The 18,238-nt window shown below is 34.8% G+C and overlaps 1 protein-coding gene across 5 annotated transcripts in view; it reads right to left on the bottom strand.

Annotated features, from left to right (window-relative positions):
- Positions 1-4,409: 4,409 nt before the first annotated feature.
- LOC123547383 (myosin-7-like) overlaps positions 4,410-18,238 on the bottom strand; it is a 77,994-nt gene continuing 64,165 nt past the window's right edge. For 4 of the 5 annotated variants that reach the window (XM_045334433.2, XM_053551656.1, XM_053551655.1 and 1 more), the window contains one exon: positions 4,410-14,859. In XM_045334433.2, the coding sequence (XP_045190368.2) occupies positions 14,672-14,859 (188 nt within the window). In that variant the 3' untranslated portion in view covers positions 4,410-14,671. The remainder of the gene's footprint in view (positions 14,860-18,238) is intronic. The other variant, XM_053551657.1, reaches the window with a different exon arrangement.

The raw sequence follows: 18,238 nt of genomic DNA, 5'->3' as shown, positions 1-18,238 counted from the left end.
TGAACTGTCAAATGCATATTGATTACATGGGAGGTGCACAGAATATTTTAATCTTCGGTTCATACTCGGTACATTCCGTATAGTATACGGAAAGAAAGAACGACGAGTAGGTGTTTCACTTACAATACTAATGATGAAATGTGGACACCTAACCAAAATTTCTTTCTGTAAAACATACGGATAGTACCGAAGGTGGGCCGAATATTATAATATCGAATGCACAGAGCGTGTAATGTATGCACATTTGACAGGTTAAAAAATAGCACAATACATATCCTTTTACGCCACGCTTAGGATCTGAACACGAGCTATTGATAACCTCGTTCTGACGACCCTTCCGCTAGCCTTACAACAATCTGCACGCTTAAAAAGCCTTGGTTTTTGATATTTACAATTCTTATGTCGTAAGAGGTCATATAGCCAGTTAGCTCAGTCAGTAGGGCAGTTGCTCTGTTAGCGAGGGGTCCCGGGTTCGAACCTTGGACTAACTGTAAATTTTTCTTATTCTTTGACATTCGAACAAGTCGTCTGATTGGTTCAAATAAAAATAGATTTGCGAAAATAAAAAAGCGATATTGGAAATCCAAAATATACAGAAGACGAATGTGAATGGGTCGTTCTCAGATCTTCGTTTACAAGATCAATTACTTTAGTCAGATTGTATCTCTTGAACATATGATGGAATCGGGCTTTTTTAATAGGAACCGAGATCTTATTGTGACTTAATTTGTGTGTAAATGTATTTAAAGTCGAAAGTAAAATATCACTGCTATCATGTTCATAAGGTGAACATTTTGGCTCTTTCGGGGATTAAAATCTGTTGAAAATGAGGTCTCTGTCGTGTTCAAAAGAAATTGTAGACGGATGACGGACGGAAAGACGACTGACGGACGACGGACGAAGGGCAATCAAATAATCTCATATTGTCGCTAAGATTCTGTGGTAAACGTCTAAAAATAAAAGTATATTGTTGAAGAAGGGGTGATCTGCCTACTTGTAAAAAGTCCTAACTCCAGTAACACAGCTGCTCAATGGCATTTTGTTAAGGTATGCTACCTATTAGTAATAGTATTGTACTTTAGTCAAGTTAGTTTATCATATGATGCAAAAGTCACATGTGATCAAATCAGAAAATTAATATTGTCACTTGATATTATGTATTTACGGACGTGCAAATCAATGTCATATTTATTCTATACAGTTTCTGTCGCTATCTAATGTCAAAGAGATTTCATGGCCCTACCAAAATTCTGGGAAAATGCTGTTTACTCCAATTTAAAGTCAACAGCGAACATTAAAGAAATAAAATCCACCGTAATGCGTTGCAACTGTATCCACCGCACACTGCGTTGGGATGATTTTTGGTTGATTATTTTGTATGCTTGCAATGAAAAATCTCCGATTATGGAGAAAAAGTTTTTGCTTGACAGTGTCAGACTTACATTTTGATGCAAACGTGGTCAGAGGTCGTTTTGTACAAGATTTTACCATTTCTAATAGAAATTCTACAAAAACGGCAGTCCCTCGTCAAACTGTACAGAAGTGTTTACATTAATGACAAAGAATTGTACTGAACAAGTGCTTGTGGCTGGAAGAATACACATGTGGGCTCCTGTCTCACTGGTTGTTTTCAGTCAAACGTGAAGTACTCGTTAGAAAATGCACCGATGAGAGCGTAAATATAGTCAGTCGGCCATATTTCTCCACCGCTTCTGTGACGAATCCTCCACCGCCGCTGCGTTGGAACTACCGCTTCTGCGAAAGCTATGGCCAGTGTGATTACATTGAGGGAGAATGTATTCATTTATTAGTTATTTTCGCGCTTTATGACAGAATAGCGTTAGCGCATGTTCATTTCGTGTTATAACATTTTCAGAATCCCTCGGGATTGTAACACGAAACTAGAATGTGTCTGTAGGACACAGGGCGTGCCCCCACTGGTACATTTGTCACAAATAAGGGGCAATAATTTAAATGTTTGCAGTGTTAAGGGGGTATAGCCTCAACAAACATTTTATGAAAAGGATTCATTATTCTAGGCCATATACTTTTTGAGCTATGAGCATCACAAACAAAAAATCCACTACTTTGGCTATAACAAGGGCCATAACTCTGTAATAAGCGCTAAAATTTTCAAGAAGAATGCCAAGTGTGCAAGGTCACATCATGATAAAGACTTAAGCAAGGTTTCATGAATTTACATCAAATACTTTTTGAGCTAGGCACATAATTAGGTGAAAATGTGCATGTTTTGACTATTTCAAGGGCCGTAACTTTAAAAATAGGGAGTGGAGCCAGCCAAAAAATAAAAGGTGTGTAAGTTCATATCATGATAAAGACTCATGACAGTTTTCATCCATTTATATCATATACTTTTTGAGCTAGGTGCGTCACAAGGTGAAAATGTCCATTTTTGACTATTTCAGGGGTCATAACTCTGAAGATAGGGGGCGGAGACAGATAACAAGAGCTGTCAGTGGACAGCGCGCTCGACTATTCTCAGTGCTTGATAGTATAATATAAGCAATGAGTAAAACTTTAACATTACAATAAGCATATTCTAAGTCGAAAAGGGTCCATAATTCAGCCAAAATGCTTGATAGAGTTGCCTCCTCCTTTTTACAGACTTGTGTCATGATGGTAAACAAGTATGCAAAATATGAAAGCAATATCTCAATGGACTTTGAAAATATTTGGGGTGGTACGCAAACTTTAACATTTATTCTAAGTCGAAAAGGGGCCATAATTCAGTCAAAATGCTTGATAGAGTTGCCTCCTCCTTTTTACAGACTGGGGTCATGACGATAAACAAGTATGCAAAATATGAAAGCAATATCTCAATGGACTTTGAAAATATTTGGGGTGGTACGCAAACTTTAACATTTATTCTAAGTCGAAAAGGGGCTATAATTCCGTCAAAATGCTTGATAGAGATGCCTACTCCTTTTTACAGACTGGGGTCATGATGGTTATTAAGTATGCAAAATATGAAAGCAATATCTCAATGGACTTTGAAAATATTTGGGGTGGTACGCAAACTTTACCATTTATTCTAAGTCAAAAAGGGGCCATAATTCAGTCAAAATGCTTGATAGAGTTGCCTCCTCCTTTTTACAGACTGGGGTCATGATGGTAAAAAAGTATGCAAAATATGAAAGCAATATCTCAATGGACTTTGAAAATATTTGGGGTGGTACGCAAACTTTAACATTTGTGTGATGCTCACGCTCACGCAGACGCCGGGGCGAGTAGGATAGCTCCCCTATTCTTTGAATAGCAGAGCTAAAAAATAGGAGGTGCGCAAGTTCATATCATGATAAAGACTCATGCAAGGTTTCATCAATTTATATCAAATACTTTTTGAGCTAGGCGTGTCATGAACTTCGGACGGACGGATGGACACACAGACAAGACCAAATCTATATGCCCCCAACACTCATGGGGGGGCACAAAAACATGCGTTGTCCCTACATTGAATATATATTCCGCCATGGTGTATTGGTAAAGTTTATTGCCATGGCGCCCGGGTTTGGTTCCCGACTCGGACATCTTTTTTTCTTGATCTGGCTTTTTTTAAGAGAGTTTAGAAACAACAAGAGCTGTCTCCATAGCATGACACATGCCCCCGATGGCACTTTGAATGAATAGTTATGGCTAATGTTAGAGTTTAGGACCTTTGACCTACGGACCTGGGTCTTGCGCACGACACATCGTCTTACTGTGCCACACATTCATGCGTAGTTATTTTAAAATACATGCATGAATGACAAAGATATGGACCGGACACGCCCATCAATGCACTATCATGAAATATGACCTTTAACGTCTAAGTGTGACCTTGACCTTTGAGCTACAGACCTGGGTCTTGCGCGCGACACGTCGTCTTACTGTGGTACACATTCATGCCAAGTTATTTGAAAATCCATCCATGAATGACAAAGATATGGACCAGACACGCCCATCAATGCACTATCATGAAAAATGACCTTTAACGTCTGTGACCTTGACCTTTGAGCTACGGACCTGGGTCTTGCGCGCGACACGTCGTCTTACTGTGGTACACATTCATGCCAAGTTATTTGAAAATCCATCCATGGATGACAAAGATATGGACCGGACACGAAAATGGCGGGCAGACGGACAGACGGTTCAAAAACTATATGCCTCCCTTCGGGGGCATAAAAACTCATATTCTAATGATCATAATACAACCTAACTTCAATTCTAAAAAAGATCATTTTTAGCTAAAATCTGGAGGTCAGTGCTTTTAAGTAACATCAAGTTGAACACTTTTTCATGCTCAGGGTCAGTCTGACCTTGTCCTTAGCCATCTGGTCAACCAACCAACAATCGAACCAACCAATTAACATGGGGGCATTATAAAAATATATGAAACAACAACACCAAAAGATGTTTTCTAATTTTAATCTCATCCATCTTTATCAATAGAAGGTGCATGGAATTTTCATGGTTAAGTAGATACATACAAAAAAGCTGATTTCACTAAAACAGATTTGCGTGATGACCAAATGATATAAATAAAAACTAAAAGCAGACAATATATTTATAGCTGTTATAAATCAGAATACTAAAATATACATATGATTTTAAAATGAAAATGTGAGTTAATATAAAAGACCAAAGGTTTACTAGAAATTCATCAACATTTTCATCAAATTTCTTAAAGGAAAATTAATTTGCTATTATATGGAGTAACTAATCTGCTTTTAAGGCAGTTTGCAAATTAATTCAGATACAATTTTATGGGAAAACAAGAAAGATGCTGAAAATACCCCTGGAATTTTTTTTTATTCATTGTTTTGTGCAGTATTCAAAGAAGTCGGAGGAGAAAAAGAGCTGTCCGTAAGACAGCCAAGCTCGACTATTCGAAATATTGTCCCAGAAGCAGGAAAATATTACCCAAAAAGGTTAAATAGTAAAAGAGTTTAAAGTTCAAAAGGGGGCATAATTTGACCAAAATGCATATCAGTTATGGGACTTGCTGCTATCAACTAGTTTTATAACCCCGAAGGCACATGTGAAGTTTTAATTCAGTATCTGCATTAGTTTTGGAGATAGAAACTCGCATGTAAAACTTTAACCAGAATTTTCAAAGTCCAAAAGGGGGCATAATTTGCCCAAAATACATGCCAGAGTTATGGGACTTGACCCAGTGAGGTTGGTAATTGATCTAGAAAAAGAAAAAAAAAGTTTCAAATCTATATGCCTTTTAGTAATTGCTATATGTACTTGCACGCAAAACTTAAACCAGGATTTTCTAAGTCCAAAAAGGGGAATAATTTGCTCAAAATACATGTAAGAGTTATGGGACTTGATCCAGTGAGGTTAGTAATTGATCTAGAAAAAGAAAAAAATAAGTTTCAAATCTATATCCCTTTTAGTAATAGCTGTATGTACTTGCACGCAAAACATTAACCAGAATTTTCTAAGTCCAAAAGGGGGCATAATTTGGCCAAAATGAAGGTCAGAGTTATGGGACTTGCTGGTATCAACTAGTTTTATAACCACAAAGACACTTGTGAAGTTTCAAATCAATATCTGCATTAGTTTTGGAGATAGTAACTTGCATGTAAAACTTTAACCAAAATTTTCTAAGTCTAAAAGGGGGCATAATTTTCCCAAAATACATGTAAGAGTTATGGGACTTGACCCAGTGAGGTTTGTAATTGATCTAGAAAAAGAAAAAATAAGTTTAAAATCTATATGCCTTTTAGAAATAGCTGTATGTACTTGCACGCAAAACTTAAACCAGAATTTTCTAAGTCCAAAAGGGGGCATAATTTGGCCAAAATGAAGGTCAGAGTTATGGGACTTGCTGCTATCAACTAGTTTTATAACCCCGAAGACACATGTGAAGTTTCAAGTCAATATCTGCATTAGTTTTGGAGATAGTAACTTGCATGTAAAACTTTAACCAAAATTTTCTAAGTCCAAAAGGGGGCATAATTTGATCAAAATACATGTCAGAGTTATGGGACTTGACCCAGAGAGGTTGGTAATTGACCTAGAAAAGGGTCAAATAAGTTTCAAAGCTATATGCCTTTAATTGATGGCTGTATGTACTTGCATGCAAAAACTTAACCAAGGTGTGACGCCGACGCCGACGCCAGGGTGAGTAGAATAGCTAGACTATTCTTCGAATAGTCAAGCTAAAAACAACTTTCTAAATGCAAGGTTGACAAGTTCTGTATCAAGAAATTATCCACTGGATTCCAGACAACAGTAGATTTTTCAAATATACTTCTACCAACTTGTTATCAATAAATAGTTTTAAAATAAATTCCAGTGTAACATAATACAGGAATATTTAGCCTACTGAATTTCTAAAATGGACTGGTCCATCATACAATCTGGGTAGTACCATTTATTATTGGAAGGGATGTTCACTGAAAATTTACAGACTGAATTGGAACAGTGCAGACCATGATCAGCCTGCATGTACATGCAGGCTGCATTGGTCGCAAAGGCAGTGTAGATTGTCAATGGGCCAGGAGACACTTTCTCCAATTTAGCCAATATAGTAATATATATTCTTCAATGCATCTAATTGTTTATATCTTTAATTTTGTTATCAAATTCTAAACTTAAAAGTTAACAGAAAATCTACTCAGTTTAGACAAAAAAAACGGCAATAAGTTGTTTATCAAACTTAAGAAGACTTTAATCCCTTCTGCAAAGCAAGAAATATGGAAACATCTCTGATCAACAGAAATGACAAACATGTGAAAGGAACACGCTTCCAGATGTACATCCCAATAAACGGGCAAAGATCTATAAAATAAAATAGCTCTGAAACTATCACATGAATACTGAGCAAAATCTCACTAAAAACGAGACCTCGTCTATCAATGAAGATGCTTTCTTTGCACTTGTAAGCATCTACTCATCTGGTAGTTTGATCACGGTTATAGGTGATTTCATGTGTAAACAGACAGTTATGAATTAAAATTCCTGTTAAAACACCCTTACGCTAAAATGACGTCACGTTAACACGCGATGACGTCAATGTTTTTGTTGCGACAAAGAAAGAGCGCTACAATATTTTTTTTATCTATTGTTTTAGATTACAGGCATATTAGAATCAAAATAATGTATAGCAAAATCGTGTTTTACCTAAATTAATACACTCAAAATCGGCTACGCCCTCGTGAAATTATTCCACTGACATATATGTATTAATAAAGTTAAAACACAGTTTTTCTATACATTATTTCTTAAATAGAGTATCATAGAGTGTTATTATAGACAAATAAACTATCCTATAAAACTTATTGAATCACTTTGTTTTTATTTTTTGTTCAATCACTAATATATGAAAGTAATTTCTAAAATTTGAAAACTCTGACATAAATCTGCTGGCGTGCTCCTTCACGATTCATAAAATGATACAATTACTAGGATACAAAGTTTACTAACAATCATCAACAAGAACAATGTCATATAAATAAGAAACAAGAATATCACAGATCGCATATAAAAAAAAAAAACATTCAACAAGGAACAGTTTTCAAAATGTTATAATATAAATATATAAAAAAAGAGAAAAAAAAAGTAATAACAAACTACAAAATTTGATACAAAATGTAAATTAAAAGAGTTCTAAATGTCATTGTTCCAAGACTATAAATCACAGATGAAACAATGGGTATGAAATATTAGAGGTTATTGAATCATTACAAATGGATAAATATTACCCTCACCCACTTCACCCCCTCCCCTCTCCCCTCAAGTCATTACACTTACAGGGACCGTCTTACAGCACTGAACCCCAGTTTATACCGTAACAGTCTCATGTTAAGATTTCTTATTTTCAGCTCTGAATGAACTCCGAACACTCCAAAGTTGTATTTTCTTAATAAAAAGTACCGGTACCAAATTTCAGGATGTTGCTAAAAAAAACGTTGAAATTTTTTTTTATTGCAATGGCACAAATATCAACCAAGTTTATTATTGCCAATAAAATTATAAGAATTACATGAAAAAACCCTACTGCAAATGACTACGAATCTACTTCAATAAATAAATTATGTACATCATACAAATTAAACCTGGATACAAATTTAAAATCAATGTACTTTTACAGAAATAAAGAGTATGTGTACTTTAATAAAATGATTGGCAATAAAGCAGGTAAAATACTACAATAAAATGTTTTTAATTACTTCCAAGATGACTTTTATTATTAATCTATAAGTAGATCTAGTACATAAAATTCCGTTAAAGTACAATCTGTCGTTAATAGAATACCACAGAATAGTGTTAAGGCTACTGCAAAGAACAAGAGCTGTTGGAGGACAGCAATTCTCGACTATTCGACAGCCTGAATAGAAAAGTTGAAATACAGGCATAATTTCATAAAAAAAAATGCAAAGTAGAGTTATGGAACCTGTACACAGCATGTCAGCTCATCACAGTAAACAAGTGTGTGCATTGCAATCCATTCCCGTTAATGGATACTGGAATACCAGCTTACATATAAAAATTTAACCAAATCAGGATGCCGGCACAGACTCCGAAAAACAGGCGAGTCCAATAGCTCTACCTATTCTTCAAATAGTCAAGCTGAAAATGAACAATCCAATCACTTATTATCATTGATAACATTAAGAAAACTGTCATCCTACGTAAGTTTGTAATCGAAGTAAAATGAAAATCTCTGTGTATTTAAATTTTGCATTCAATTACCTAAAGGGTCATATAAAAATCTTAATTGACAAAAGAGGGCCATGATGGCCCTATATTGCTCAGTACAGTTTCACAGTTTAAGCATGTATACAAGAATTCTAACACTTTTCAGATTTTCTTTTATATAAACAAAGAAGGATTTCACCATGTAATGTCTTGTCGATTAGAACAGGTTTCGCAAAACGACCTACTTTTGGTTATTCCAGTTTACTCCCTCGTATTTAAAACCACATTTCATTCCAGATTAGTATCCCTTCCTGGTGTAATTTGAACGTGTTAGAACGGAATCTATTTCCCAAACATTTCTGCCAAATTACTTTGAAAAATGGCCTGCTGATTCAATTGAAAAGATTTTCAAAGTTTACCATAAGCCATATAAGAAAAACTAGACCTGTCTGACAGCCATGTTTTGGTTTCGACAGATCAAGATGGCTTTTAACAGGTTTAGGAGAGATCAAACAAAAGTAAATTTCTGTGATATTTAATTCAATTATTTCAAAATCAGATCAAAAGTTTAGGAGGAGACGTCTTTTGAAGATTTTCCTATTTCTGGCTATGGTGGCCTCATAAGTGCAGAAATGTATAACAAGAAGAGAACCATTCAAGAAAATCAAAGTTTCATTGACTTCCAGCAAAAAGTTTCAAAGGAAATGTTCATTAAAGAAAGTGGTTAACAAATGGACAAATGGTAAGTAACTGCAATAGCTCATCTCAAGCACTTTGTAGTCAGGTCATCTAAAAATTCTTTACAATTTCTTATTTAACTCGACTATTTTGTTACAGTCTATTCTTCTAACTGGTCAAAAGCGATGGTACAAAATTAAACAAATACATCTGGCAATGAAAAAGAGAAAAAAAGACCAGACTTGTTAAAAAATTTCAATAATCATACATTATTTATCTACAGCAGCAATCCTCTGAAGAAAATTAAGAAAATTAAGCTTCTCAAACAAATTTGTTCAGGAAAATATCGTATGTCTTCCTACCAGCTGCTGTCTACAAAATTTAATTCTATATAATATGTCTGGAAAAAAAATTGCTTACACAAGTTTTATTCTTGAAAACAATTTTACAACAGATTATGTTACAGACAGATCCAAGTAATGCCCAAAATTAACAATAAGAAAGGCACAAGAGCATATTTTCAATTAAATGATAAAATGTGAGCAACTATACACAATAATTATGAGCAACATGATAGGTTTTGATTTGAATATGCACACTTTACACGTATAAAAAATATGTATACTGAATACTACACATGTGTAGTAAGAATTTGGCCATACAGAAGTATTGACAGTTATCCTACCTACAAAAATCCATCATTTTTATGATATAAGAAATGTACTTTTTTCCACTCGTTTATATTATAAACATATGGTTGGCCTTTTGGTCATTTTTTTCCCTTAAAAAAAGTTTTCCTCAGATAGTTTGAACCCATTGTGATTAATGCAAAATTGTATGCTTGTTAAAATCATGATTAAACAAAAGAATTCTCCTTTCTCTTAATTTATTCAGACAACTTTTTGATTATGTTAATTTGTTCTCTCCAATGGTAATAAAAGAATATTCTGTAAAGCTCTGGCATGCAAAAACTGCCATTCATTTGTTGGATTTAACGTAACACTGACGCATTTGTAGTTCATTTGGCAACTTTCAAACTTTTGATGGTAGAGAGAGACCCCAGAACCATCAACCTTCCTAAAGCCAGCTGGATGACTTTCTTACATGAAGAATTCAACGCCCCAAGCGAAGCTTGAACCATCATCGATGACAGGCAACTGATCTGAATTAAATCAGCAACCTTAACCACTTGGCCACAGAGGCCCCTAAATTGGCATTTAAGTCAAAGGACCCAAGAACATAAAGATTCTGTCTGTGTCTGTATACAAATCTGGCACAATTTTTGGACAGATTACATGACATAAAATTATTCAGAACATTGTGTAATAAAAATACTGTCCATTATGTAGACCTTTTGTTACAGCATAATGGGAAAAACATTATCTATAATCTGGAACATTTGTTACAAAAGAGGATGTATAAATAAATTGTTTCCTAGCAAGAATTATGAAATAAAACCCGTATTGTAAAACAAAAAGGTTGTTTTGAAACTAACGACTATTTCACAGTCAGCTGTCAAAGATAAAATTACATGTCTGCCTTGTGTTCTAAAATGGGCAAATCTAATAAAACTACACAAAATCTCCTTTTATCTGTTATTGTTTTGAAAAATAGTTTTGGTTAAAATATTTTAAGCATTCTTTTGGTTAATTTGAGGTCAAAATATTGTAATGTACTTAAGATATACTTTGTATTCAATCCATCAAATTGTTCATCAACTTAAGACAACATTACATGCTTCAAAAAATTATCTATTAATTAATTGTCAATCAGATATATGCTTTTGACAACATACCGTAGATACCTATGTATAATGCGCAGTTTTTTGACCCCCGGAACCGCTGCTGAATCGTGGGTGCGCATAATACACAGGTATAGACAATTTTCCAACTTCAAAACAAGTTTATTACTGATGTTCGCCATTTTGGAAAAAAGGAAAACTACTCCCCGCGCTTACTGTCACCACTAAAATCTAAGATTGCCATTATGTACCGTAAAAGATCGAATGGTTTATTTTTCTTTCAAACAAAATTAATTTCATATAAAGAGACCGATGTGCTCTCCGCCGCAGAGATAAAATTTATTACCAGTGTCGATGTAAACTCTACTTTCGTTTTCCATCCACCTCAAAATTGACCAAAAATGTTTTTTCCCCAGGATTTTGGGCTTAAATCGAGGGGTGCACATAAAACATGGGTGCGCATTATACATGGGTAACTACGGTATTTTAACCAAATATTCTTGTATATTAGAACTGCATGCAGCCATAAATTAGCATCTTTGCTTAACATGTATTTGCAGTACAAAAATACTTTTAGCACGCAACTTACTGATTCAAAGGACATTCCACATTGCATTTTCATTATTATGTAAACTTACACTAAAATCATTTTGACTAATAAATTTATATGTAACAAAATCAAACATTGAAATGACATACATTCCCATCATTTGGCAAAACTACAATCTATTTATAAAAAAATATCATCACAAACATTTTCTTGATTAATCTGAAAAAGGTGATAAAAAGTGAAAGGACAGCTAAAAACAGATGCTACTAAAGTCTTCTTGGCAAACCTCTGGTTTACCAGGCACTGCTATAGGTCAAATACCCCTAAAACCTATAACAGCCAACAGATGCTATCAATACATGAAGTGATGATGACAACATTTGAGGTAACTAAAATTTAATTGGGACTGTTTTACCCAAAGCCCCACTTCTGGACAAGCACACTACCCACATGCAACAAAACTCTGTAAACAAAATGTGATCTTTTCAGTAAATCAGAATTAACGCACGTAAAAATTTTAAATGCAATTATTTTGTGAGTAAAAATATAAAATTTACCCATTGGTATATAAAAGCAGGGTACCGGTAATATCAACATCAGTATCACAGAGATGCTTTTTAACATGCTGCCATAAATGTTGGATGGATCATGTTACAGAGTTATATATAAAAAGCTCAAAAATGTTTGCAAGTTCTTAACAGTATTAAAAAGAACTTACATAACAAGACATCAAAAGTCTAAAGGTTATCAATGTAAAAAAAAACTTTATTAATTAATACATATACAGTGATGGTTTAAACAATTTAAGTTGTCAGCCCAAAGAAGTGTTTAATGAGAATTCAAAATTAATGTTTTAAGATAATTGGCATTGTGCTTAGACAAGCTTAAGTATGATGTGTTTTTTTAATCTTTACTGTTACTGGTATAAACAAGGAGCTACCTTTAATAAACGCTTGATGCCCCCAGTGGCATCCTTGTCGACAGATTTTGCACCTAAGTCCAAAACGAGGTCAAGGTCAAGGTCAAACTGAGGTCAGGTGATGTTTGAAGATGAGGAATGGTCACAGGTTACATCTGCATCAGTATCAAGTCATTCTAGTAAGAGGTATTGCTGCTAGATGATACGGTCCCATTTGGTTAACCAAGAGATGGCCCATATAAAGCAACCTAAGTCCAAAATGAGGTCAAGGTCAAGGTCAAACTGAGGTCAGGTGATGTCTGAAGATGAGGAATGGTCACATGTTACATCTGCATTAGTATCAAGTCATTCTAGTAAGGGGTATTGATGCTAGACGAAACGGTCCCATTTGGTTAACCTCGTACGGATGGACGGACGAATGGACGGATGGACAGGAAAATCACTATATGCCTCCCGCATCAGTAGATGCTGGGGGCATAAAAACCTAACATGTAGACAATAACAGTTTAAACTACAAATATTACCATCTACATACAGAAAAACAGTTCAAGGGTTACAAGTGATAGAAAACTTCGACTTTAAAAATGACAATTCTACTATTTTAAGGTAACTGATGCAAAGTAAGTCACATGAGCACAATGATGCTTGAAGTACCTTAAGTATACTGATGCTCAAAAAAAGCTTAAATGTTTACAACAACTTACAAAAATTTAAAAGCAAGTTGTTCGAAACTATGGCGGTGGAAGTAAATTTATCATTCATAATTTCACATTCTAATAACAACAGTTAAATAAAGAATAACCACTGGCCTACTCCATTAATGAAATAACACCTGCCGTAGCAACAGATGTTGAAAACAAAGTTAAAACAACACATTAACAAGCCATCCTGAAAATTTTGTATTACTACTACATTGATCGAATTATAATGTCCCCTTGTTTTGTTGTATCATCAGATACATATTGTGTAACAACACATGTTACCCAGTTTCTGTCGGGAGATCAGTTCTTATAAAGTGTAAAGCAAAATCAGAAACACTCGCAAGGCAATAATTTTTGCCTTCTTTTTTATGTCTTCTATTTTCATGCAAACATTATTCAGGGTATGTGAACATTAAACAACATGTATGTTCAAATAAATGCACGTTTCCAATCAACACATATATGTTCAAATCATATTGTATGTTCAAATCAACACATACGCTTTAATCAACATCTTTGTTCGAATAAACACGTATGTTCAGATCAACATGGTTGTTCAAGTCAACATGTATGTTGAAATCAACAATTTCTTCAGATCATCACATATGTTCATTTCAACATGTATGTTGAAATCAACATGTTTATTCCAATCAACAAGTATGTATCAACATGGATGTTCAAATCAACAATGATGTTCAAATCTATACTTATATAGTGGCCGCATTTGTTATTAGCTTTTACTGTGCCAAAGAGTATTGTTGTAGTGTACAGGTTCACATAAAATACACGAGTTACTGGCACTTCTTTGGAGGGATAATTAGAAAACAACCCAAAATGAACTTGCTTATTTTGATAACTTTTCAATTACACAACTTTCAATCCTTGTCAAGATGTCTGAGACTACCTTGTAATGAATATGAACGTGTGAAATTTTGGTCCGCAGAAACATCTAATTTTACTGTACGATGAAAGAAATTTCTTATCTGAAGTGATATATTTTTTCATAGCATGTTCAAGTGAATGAAGTAGCACATTCATGATATTATGTACAAAAATGCCAGTGCCGCCAAGTCATAAATTTACTATGTGAACAGTGAATCATAAATTTACTATGTGAACAGTGAGTATTTTGAACTGAACGCTTAAAGCACCATCAACAGACTTTAACAAATTTTTAACGCATATTTACTTAAAACAATTATCATATCTAGTGGTATTACCGGTAATGTCTGAAAACAAATACCTGAGTGTATCCAGTTTCACAATTTTACCTAAAAACATATAATTTGAGGAATATTTTCTACACATGATGGAGTTTTAGTTTGCATAAACTACCATCAGGACGTTGGCCATAGTGAAATGGAAGCGTTTTCTTGATAGAACGTCGCTGAGTATACTTCTTTAAATCTCTAAATCTTAGTTTATCACTGCTACAATAATTCATCATCTAAGTCCCATGCACTGTGAATCTGTTCTCCCGTTGAAGTACTAAAAGCTGGACGAGCGGGTTGCGGACCGAAGATATGTTTCTTCTTTTTCTTCTTGCTTTCACGATGAGGATGATCTTTGGATGTCATGACAGCTGAATGAGGTCTGGTGTATGATTGTCTGTAATCTTCTGCGGAAAATAATATATAGTACAGATATTATCTATAATAAACAATAAACCATAGTTTGGGTATTTTTTGGTGAGTCTGTAGTTGACAGTCATATTCGTTTGGCTAATAAGAACTCGTACCTCATTATTTGTTATGTTTTAGGAGATAATGGAGCACATGCAATTTCAACACAAAATTATAACATAATTTAGTTGTACATGTTAAAAATGTGTGTACTTGTAAAATTTTTGAACATGCTTTACTAAAGTAACCAAGAGGGCCATGATGGCCCTATATCGCTCACCTGTTATCATTGCACTTGAGGACAAAAAGGACCTCAGAAAAAAAATCTAAGTCCAAAGGACAGGAACAACAAAGGGAAGAAATTTAACCAAAAAGAAAAAAAAATTCTTACAAGGTACAGATATGTCAAAAAATTGGAGGTACCATCCATGTTGTACCACAGAAAAGTGGTCTCAGTTTTTCCCTATGGCCAATAATAAAAAAGTTACTAAAAATAAGCTATTTATAGTTACGTAAAAGGGAAGTAATTAAAAAAAAATTATTGTAAGTGAACAAAAGAATCTGCCAAAAAATCTGTTGACATAAACTAGAGCTATCACTAAAGGTGATGAATGTACCCCCCGCATGCACTGACACAGTACATTGCAATTTGATGCACACAAGATTGCATAATTATGTGGACTGTATGTATATAGACTGTATGTATACAGTATAGTAACAAAAAACAAAGTCCCGTAACTATGCAGAATATCTATCTAAAAGAATGTAACATGCACCATGCACAACTAGGGTTGGTACTGATCACTTGTGTGAAGTTTCATTAAATTGTGTGTAAGGGTTTGGTAGATTAGGCACGCACAAGATTGCATATGCAGACGGTATGTACATAGTATGTTAACAAGAAACAAAGTCCCATAACTCTGCAATTTTTGTCGCTGAAAGAACCTAACATGCCCCATGCACAACTACTGTTGTTACTGATCACTTGTGTGAAGTTTCATTAAATTGTGTCAAGGAGATGAGGAGAGATGGTGCGCACAAGATTGTGTCTATGTATATAGTATAGTAATAAAAAAACAAAGTCCCATAACTCTGCAAATTTTTTTTCTGAAAGAACCTAACATGCCCCATGCACAACTACTGTTGTTACTGATCACTTGTGTGAAGTTTCATTAAACTGTGTCAAGGGGATGAGGAGAGATGGTGCGCACAAGATTGTGTCTATGTATATAGTATAGTAACAAAAAAACAAAGTCCCATAACTCTGCAAATTTTTTTTCTAAAAGAACCTAACATGCCCCATGCACAACTACTGTTGGTACTGATCACTTGTGTGAAGTTTCATTAAATTGTGTCAAGGGGATGAGGAGAGATGGTGCGCACAAGATTGTGTCTATGTATATAGTATAGTAACAAAAAAACAAAGTCCCATAACTCTGCAAATTTGTTTTCTAAAAGAACCTAACATGACCCATGCACAACTACTGTTGGTACTGATCACTTGTGTGAAGTTTCATTAAATTCTGTCAAGGGGATAAGGAGAGATGGTGCGCACAAGATTGCGTCTACGGACAGACGGACAGACGGCCAGACGGACAGACGGACAGACAACCTGAAACCAGTATACCCCCCCTTACAACTTTGTTGTCGGGGGGTACAATGAAATTTCAGATCAGTATCTTCATTAGTTACAGAAATACACCCTGTTTAATTTGAAATAAAGGGAGGTAATTTGACATAAAATCTGTCCATAGTTATCTACCCTGATTGGCTCAGTCCAACTAATGACAATAATGAAATTTCAAATAAGTCCTATAAGTACTTACTGATATAAATCCATTTTGATTACAATCAGGGGAGGTAATCAGATATAAAATAACTCTGGAACATACGATTGGATCTGATTTGTCATGGAATCCAAGATTTATTGTTGTTGAAGATATTTAGGAAGTTTGTATCAAATGAAACCATAAATGAAGTCTCTATATGGCTGCAAAAGCCAAAATAGCCAATTTTGGACCTTTCAGGGGCCATAACTGTGGAACCCATGATGGAATCTGGCCAGTTCAAGAAAGGAACCAAGATCTTGTGGTAATACAAGTTGTGTGCAAGTTTGGTTAAAATCAAATCATAAATGAAGCTGCTATTGTGCAGACAAGGTCAAAATAGCTAAATTTGGCCCTTTCAGGGGCCATAACTCTGGAACCCATTAAGGGATCAGGCCGGTTTAAAAAAGGAACCGAGATCTTATGGTGACACAAGTTTTGTGCAAGTCTGATTAAATTCAAATCATAAAAGAAGCTGCTATTGTGCAGACAAGGTCAAAATAGCTAATTCTGGCCCTTTCAGGGGCCATAACTCTAGAACTCATAATAGAATCTCGCCAGTTGAAGAAAGGAACCAAGATCTTATGGTGATACAAGTTGTGTGCAAGTTTGGTTAAAATAAAATCATAAATGAAGCTGCTGTTGTGCAGACAAAGTCAAAATAGCTAATTCTGGCCCTTTCAGGGGCCATAACTCTGGAACCCATAATGGAATCTGGCCAGTTCAAGAAAGTAACCAAGATCTTATTGTTTTACAAGTTGTGTGCCAGTATGGTAAAAATCAAATTATAAATCAAGCTGCTATTGTGCAGACAAGGTCAAACTAGAAAATGCTTTTGTAAACAAGAGGACATGATGGTCCTGAATCGCTCACCTCTTCCCACATGACCCAGTTTTGAGTATGACGTCGTTTTTTCTATTATTTGACATAGTGACTTAGTTTTGAACTTGACCTAGATATTATCAAGATAAAAATTCTGACCAATTTTCATGAAGATCTATTGAAAAATATGGTCTCTAGAGAGGTAACAAGGTTTTTCTATTATCTGACCTATTGACCTAGTTTTCGAAGATGCGTGACCCTGTTTTGAACTTTACCTAGATATCATCAAGGTGAACATTCTCACTAATTTTCATGAAGATTTTATGAAAAATATGGCCTCTAGAGAGGTCACAAGGTTTTTCTATTTTTATACCTACTGGCCTAGTTTTTGACCGCACGTGACCCGGTTTTGAAACTGACCTAGATATCATCAAGATGAACATTCAGATCAATTTTCATAAAGATCCATTGAAAAATATGGCCTCTAGAGAGGTCAAAAGATTTTAATAATTTTAGACCTACTGACCTAGTTTTTTACCGCACGTGACCCAGTTTCAAACTTGACCTAGATATCATCAAGGTGAACATTCTGACCAATTTTCATGAAGATGCATTCATAAGTATGGCCTCTAGAGAGGTCACAAGGTTTTTCTATTTTTAGACCTACTGACCCACTTTTTGACCGCAGTTGACCCAGTTTCGAACTTGACCTAGATATCATCAAGAT

Source organism: Mercenaria mercenaria, chromosome 9, assembly GCF_021730395.1.
Source record: "Mercenaria mercenaria strain notata chromosome 9, MADL_Memer_1, whole genome shotgun sequence".
In the NCBI taxonomy this organism is placed as follows: domain Eukaryota; kingdom Metazoa; phylum Mollusca; class Bivalvia; order Venerida; family Veneridae; genus Mercenaria; species Mercenaria mercenaria.
Note: the sequence above shows the minus strand (reverse complement) of the source record. Positions and strands in the feature narration are given on the sequence as shown.